This window comes from Malania oleifera, chromosome 7 (genome assembly GCF_029873635.1).
Source record: "Malania oleifera isolate guangnan ecotype guangnan chromosome 7, ASM2987363v1, whole genome shotgun sequence".
Lineage (NCBI taxonomy): Eukaryota > Viridiplantae > Streptophyta > Magnoliopsida > Santalales > Ximeniaceae > Malania > Malania oleifera.
This window is the reverse complement of record NC_080423.1, coordinates 96,265,433-96,272,779: the sequence shown is the minus strand read 5'-3', so window position 1 is coordinate 96,272,779 and position 7,347 is coordinate 96,265,433. Positions and strand designations below refer to the sequence as shown.

The 7,347-nt window shown below is 31.9% G+C and overlaps 1 protein-coding gene across 1 annotated transcript; it reads left to right on the top strand.

Moving 5' to 3' along the window:
• The first annotated feature begins 2,014 nt into the window (after window positions 1-2,014).
• LOC131159246 (beta-glucosidase 12-like) lies at window positions 2,015-6,420 on the top strand. Its single transcript, XM_058113992.1, has 12 exons — window positions 2,015-2,084; window positions 2,588-2,646; window positions 2,749-2,824; window positions 2,947-3,027; window positions 3,153-3,240; window positions 3,640-3,895; window positions 4,544-4,659; window positions 4,774-4,991; window positions 5,190-5,221; window positions 5,529-5,631; window positions 5,732-5,843; window positions 6,252-6,420. Exons 3-12 carry the CDS (start codon window positions 2,764-2,766, stop codon window positions 6,418-6,420), a joined length of 1,236 nt encoding a protein of 411 aa, XP_057969975.1. The 5' UTR covers window positions 2,015-2,084; window positions 2,588-2,646; window positions 2,749-2,763.
• The last annotated feature ends 927 nt before the right edge of the window (window positions 6,421-7,347 follow it).

Here is a 7,347-nt window from a genome sequence, read left to right as displayed (position 1 = left end):
CAGTTAAAAATTTAGGGAGAAATTGAGGAAAGAGAGGGAGTATACCTTATCCCGGGAGTGGTGCCTATGTCGCTCCAATGAAAAATTCACTCCAGTAGGAATGTCGGTGGCGGAGAACGGAACCCAAGAGTATTTTCCGCTTTTCGATCAACCGAATATTTGCCGTGAAAATAAAGAGAGAGAGAAGGCATGGCGACTGGAGTGAGATAAACGTAGAGAGAGACTGAAGAGAGGCGCAGCAGATGCTTCTTCCTAAAGGAATTAAATTCCTTGAGGACTTAACTTACTTATATATATTATTTAAATAATAATAATTATTTAATTTAATTTTTATTTTTATTTTTTAATTCTTTTTTAGGATCACTACAATTATTGCATAGCCATGACAGATTATTGGCCGGGTCTTATTTGACATACTTCAACAAATAACATTATTAGAAATGTATATGCTTATTTCTGATATATTGTGTGGCTCTCTAGTACAGGCTGCACAAGATGAGATATAAAACCCTAAGTTTGAATGCCTAATAGTGAAGTTTATTATTATTGAAATTTTTTTACTTAATAACAATTTGCTCGTTCTTCACGAATGAAACGGAATCATCTAATGCCATAAACATTTTTTTTTTTTTTTTTAGAGAGAGAGAGAGCAGAAAGGGATGAAGATAGAATGGAGTGGGCATGGTTGGGGAGGTAGGTTAGAGACAAGCACAAGGCATTCCAATCAATACCAGTGACGAAATGTCATTAGAGAAACACAAAAAGGTCATAGAAGGAAGAAGGTTGCTGTAATTACATCCTTATGTGTATTCATTAATTCTTAAGCTAATTGATGATCTCGCTTTTAAGGCATTTAATCATCTGTCTTTCTCTCCTCTTAATTGACTACTAAGATGAGATGCCCCAACTTTAAGAATAATTAATTCTTAAGCTAATTAATGATCTCGCTTGTAAGGCATTTCGTGATCTGTCTCTGTCCTCTTAATTGACAATATTGAGGAGGTAAAAAGATGAGGACATCCATCACCGGCTACTTTGGCTGGCCACAGAGCATAACCTAATCTAACTGAACATAAAAATGGAGCTTCAAAAATGAAATTGCATAATAAGATTTGGCACAAAATTATAGTAGTTTATTGATGAAAGCAAAATCAGGCAGCAAATGTCCTCACATACGTGTATGGGGCATTTATAAAAGAAACACATTAAGGGGAGGCACCCCCACTATTAATCAACCTTAGCTAGCCCTATATAAAGGAGAGCTTGAGCAAGGGTTGAAGCACACACCATCAAAGTTAATTGCTCAGTGAGTATATGGCTATGGCAGTTCAAGGTGGTTCTCTTTGCTTTTTCTCTATTGCCCTATTACTGTTTCTTGCACAATACGTCAATGCTGCATCCTTGAACTGTAGTCGCTTCCTAGAGCTCTCCTCGCCGGCATATGGGCTTCGGCGCCGAGCGCTTTGGGCTAATCGATTCTCTTCCCCTGACTTTCTCAGGGAACCCTCTGATGATGCCTTAGTTAGGAGCAGTTTTCCACCTGGCTTCATTTTTGGTTCTGCAGCAGCTTCTTACCAGGTATATCAATTCTTTAAAAATTTTAAATGGAAAAGAAATTAAAAAAAAATCTATTTAATTAGCATAAGGAATATTCAAGAGATACGATGACTTGGAACATGATCAATACCATAAAAGCTTAATTAATTTATTTAATATTTCACAATTGAGAAATTAATTAATATCATGTGGGTATGTTATATGTTATATTAGGTTTTATATAACTACGGTATTCCTCCGCCAAAAGTGAGGGGTTATCAATAAATAAATGGAGGTGCCGTCCTTCTTAAAAAAAAAAAAAATTTGGTTTTATATATGTGCATTATACATATATTTTTTTTTATATATTCAAAGATTGGTATATATTGTATTAGATCTTATATATTTGCATGGGGTTGATAGAATTTCACTATTGATCTGTTACTATTTTTTTTTTTTTTTTTTCGGTGATGATTAGGTGGAAGGAGCAGCACACAAAGATGGTCGATGGCCAAGTATTTGGGACATCTTCAGTGAGGGATCTCCTGGTTGATCTCTCTCTCTCTCTCTCTCTCTCTCTCTCTCTCTCTCTCTCTCTCTCTCTAATTTTACAGCTAATTAATTAATCGAGAGCAAAGTAAAATAAAACTTTGGAGAAATATATAGGATGAAAATTGTCCCCTCTTCTTCTACAAGAATCTGGACTTTACATGTGAACAAGGAATTTGAAAAAGCAGAATTGATAAGCCATGAAGTCCTATGCATTCGTGCATGCAAATTTTGATGGTTTATTATTTATTTTATTTTTACAATTATATATTAGTTACACCATTTACACATATGTAGTCCAGTATTCCTTAATTTTTGTCTTTCTTCTTGTGTGTACTTTATTCTTCTCCCTTTCTTACTATAATTCATTCTTGCTTACTTAAAAAAAAAAAAAAAGAGATTGTTTCACACAAAAAGGAATATTGTATATGCAATAATGTTGTGTTTTTTGTGAGTTTAAATCTCTATTAATTTGTCCTTTGGTTGATCGATGTCATTGTAGAGAGGATATCTGATGGAAGCAATGGAAGCGTGGCCATTGATTTTTATCATCGTTATAAGGTATAAACATTCGAATACATCAATGATCATTCCTCCACATGAGCTATTTGTTTTGATTGAGCTAAATAATAAAGGGGAGAAAAAAACTTGCTGCAATTACAGGATGACGTAGCTTTGATGAAGGAAATAGGAATGGATGCTTTTCGGTTCTCCATCTCTTGGTCTCGAGTACTACCTGGTATAAGCTAATTAAGATTGATGGCCACTAATTGCAATCTTAAACCTACTACTATTTTATATCTCTCTGTCTCACACATGCACAGAACTAAATATTACTATTTTAATTTCTATATTATCAAGGTGGAAGCCTAACAAATGGGGGAGTAAACCCTCGAGGAATCAAATTTTATAATGATCTCATCAATGAAGTTATTCGTCAAGGTCCTCTCTCTCTCTCTCTCTCTCTCTCTCTCTCTCTCTCTCTCTCTCTCTCTCTCTCTCTCTCTCATATTTAATCTTTAATTTCTCACACTTTCCTTTTTATACAATTTAGTGTGTATATTTAGGTATGACACCCTATGTCACACTTTTTCACTCGGATGCTCCTCAAGGTTTAGAAGATAAATACAATGGCTTTTTAAGCCAAAGGATTGTGTAAGTTTTTGTTTATGTAATGTATATTCAAAATGTCTCTTAATTAAGCGCTCTAAAGGATGTTCAACTAATTACTTTCACGTACATGCCACATGTGTGTGTTTATATTCAATTATGATTATATGGCTCTAGAAAATGCTTAACTAATTAATTATATACACACGGGCGCGCGCACATATGTGTTGGAAGGATTTTAATACGATGGCTCCAGAAAATGCTTAACTAATTAATTACGATCACACGCTACATGTGTGTGTTTATACTCGATCAACTAATTATGATTATATGACTTGCGCATTTATTGGTTTGTTAGATGCTTATATTGGACCTAGGCTTCACAACTAAAGATAGGAAAATATATTAATTTTGTATCCTATACACACACACACACACATGCAGGAAGGATTTTAAAGATTTTGCAGAAGTTTGCTTTGATAATTTTGGGGACCGAGTGAAGCATTGGATTACCTTGAACGAGCCATGGACTTTTAGCGTTTATGGCTATGACTATGGTTATCATGCACCGGGCCGGTGTTCCACATGGGTGAATGAAAACTGCACAGCTGGGAACTCATCGAAAGAGCCTTACATCGTAGCGCACAATCTCCTTCTTTCTCATGCAACTACTGTCCAACTATATAGGAAGAAGTATCAGGTACTACTAATGAGAATTTAAAGGCATTTTTGCTTTGAGTTTTAAGAAAATATGGTATCTAAGAAATATATAAAAATCACATTTAATTAGTATTTTGTAAATTATTAATTTTAACGGTTGTATCACAAAAATAACATTGTTCTACATACATTTGATAGATTTTGGGACAATCCAAAATTTCCTAATCCTTTTCTCCTTTTATATGTCATATTCCATATATATATATATATATATATATATATATATATATATATATATATATATATATTTCTCTTTTTCTCTTAGTACTATTGATCACTTTCTGCCTACCAATCATCATGAAATTAAAGAAGAAGAAAAAAATAATTTTTTTTTAAAAAAAATTATGTATTAAGACAAATTTTTTATTCTTATATTTTCAAAATTAAATGTGCGTTTAAATATCTAAATGTGTTATTGAATATAAAATATTCCTATGGCAATTTATTTTTTCACTTTTTAGAACTAAATTGTATGCACGTTTTCGATCCTTAAGTACCCAAATGGTGCCTAAAATATATTGTGAATAACTCCCATTGCTCACGCTACAAACACACATATAAAGATACAATGTTCTATGTATGTTTTTAAACTTATATGTGCTATAGCATGTACCATATTATTTTACAGGCAATTCAAAAGGGTCAGATTGGATTGGCCCTAAACCTTTTTTGGATGGTAAACTATACTGATAGTCAATGTGACATAGAAGCAGCTGAAAGAGCCGCAGATTTCATGTATGGATGGTGAGTATATATATTTCTCTAGACATATATTGATCTCTATAGTGTATACACAATAATTTTAAGGTGTTTATGATAAGCATGATAATTAATTATTTTATGTTCTTGCACTTATAGGTTTCTCCATCCAACAACGTATGGAGATTATCCATGTTGTATGAAAGATATTGTCCAACATCGGCTACCCAAATTCACTGCTAGCGAATCCAAGTTGCTAAAAAAATCTTATGATTTTGTTGGAGTGAATTACTACACAGCTCGTTATGCAGCAAATAATCCATACTCTAATCGAGTTAATGTTAGCTACATGAACGATTTCCTTGTTGACCTTAAGAGTATGTTCAAGTACACAATACCCTAGCTTAGTGAAATTAATTTTATTAATTAAAATACCTTTTGAGAAAAAAATTTTGATTTGTGAAAAAAAAAAATTTTACTTGGAAAATTTTATTGGTATTAATGCAAATTAAATTATATTTTTTCAATTTTTTTTTTTTAATTTCGCTTCCTTCTTGTCTATTATTGTTTAACAGCGGAGAAAGATGGAGAACCCATTGGTACACCGGTATGATCAAAATATATCTCCACAAAATTTGAATATTTATTCTTGCACACTGAACTATATATACACTAATTTTGAATATCACGAGGCTACAATAATCCGTCTAGCTAGAGATATTGAAATACAATGCCTTGTAAGAATATTCTTTTATGCTTGTTAGAAAAGTTTTAGCTCATGAAATTAAATAAATGTGTATATTTTTCTTTAAGCATAATTTTGAGATGCATGCTTAATTAAGATGTTTTTTTTTTTTTACAATATATGTGTGTGTTGATTGTGTGCGCAAGGAATGAATTATTTTGATATGCAGACGAACTTATCCTGGTTCTATGTCTATCCAAGTGGAATTAAGGATCTTCTAAAGTATACCAAGGAAAAATATGACAATCCAACAATTTACATCACTGAGAATGGTAGGAGAATTTTGTCATTATAAAGTGATTATAATTTTGATCAATTAGAGAAGTTTAAATAATTCTCCTAATAATTTCTCCTACTATTGTTAATTTTCAGGGTTTAGTGAGTTAAATAATAAGAGTGAACCACTAAAGGAATCCCTCAATGATAATACAAGAATAGACTACTACAAGTCTCATCTTGAATATGTTCAAGCTGCCATTGTCGAGTAAGTCTCCATCTCAAAATTAAATTTGATATTTATTTTTTGGGACATATATATAACATCTTTAATTATTGGTTTTTTGAAGGTATAAATTAAGAGATTCAATATAATTAGCTGAGCAGATGATTCCATCAAGGATTTTGTAAGAGACTTATATATATATATATATATATATATATATATTCACTAACACGATATTTTTCAAATATAACCTAAAATTAATAAAATCGAATGCTAATTAATGAGATGTGAAATAATTTTTTTTATTGATTTACAATATTTTTTCCTCCTTTTTCTTGATTACCAAGCAAGTAAATGTATTTTTTATTTTTTATTTTAAGTCATAAGGTAAATGGAGTCCTATGTTACTTAAGAATTTTTACTGATGGGTAGCGTTTCATTAATTTATAGGGATGAAGTTGATGTCAAAGGTTTTTTTGCGTGGTCATTTGCGGACAATTATGAATGGAGTGATGGGTATACTTCGAGATTTGGGTTAGTGTTCATAGATTATGATCATCATTTGAAGAGGTACCCGAAACGCTCCGCTTGCTGGTTTCAAAAGTTTCTCCACAATTAAGAGAGATTGTTTTAAGAATAAAAATGTAAATTTTCCTTATTATACTTGGATGTATTGAATTAGCTAGAGGAAGACTATATCTTCTTCCTCATTATCTATAATTAATAAATAATGACTTCTTCTATTTTTTTAAAAAAATTGAAAATCTTTATTGATATACCCTCACTTTTGGCAGAGTAATACCATGATTACAAGACAAGCAATTGGGAGAATACAGATAAAAATAAAATAAAATCCTCCCAAAAACAACATCAACAACCAACCAAATCAAGACAACAAAACCAAATAATGCTAACTAAGAAACAAGTCTAAACAGACCTAGAAAATTTTTTTAAAAAAATTAAATAAATTTAAATCCACCAAACAAAACTTGAGAGTTGGACTAACGCAAAAATAAGTGAGACTCAACCTATCCATTCGAAGTATACCTTTCAGAGAACGTGGAAAAAGATGTTATTCTTTGTAGATGACATTTGTCGCGACATCCCTGGAGCGAGGGTGCCCAGGGGTGGCAAATGAAAAATGAATGTTTAATTTTCAAGAAAAATAGGAATGGTGGAGTAACCACTAACCTTTTTAAGTGTGGTTAGAACACTTGATTACTACTCAATTAAGGGTAGAATTGATCTGTGTTACCAAAGTAAGGATCGGGAGTTCGATTATGCGAGGGGAAGGTATTAGCATCCCTTGTGAACCCGTTCTATGAACAGTATCTAATTAATTGAAAATTATCCCAAATTTAATTAAAAAAAACCTTATATTTTACTCCCCTTGTGAATTTACAACATGCAAATAAATGAACCATACCAATATCTACATAACATATACAACATACATATTTTCTCAGAACCGGGGTATGCAAGACTTAAAATGCCTATACCCTTTTGTTACAATCATAGGGATCGAAAAATCGAGAAAATATGTTAC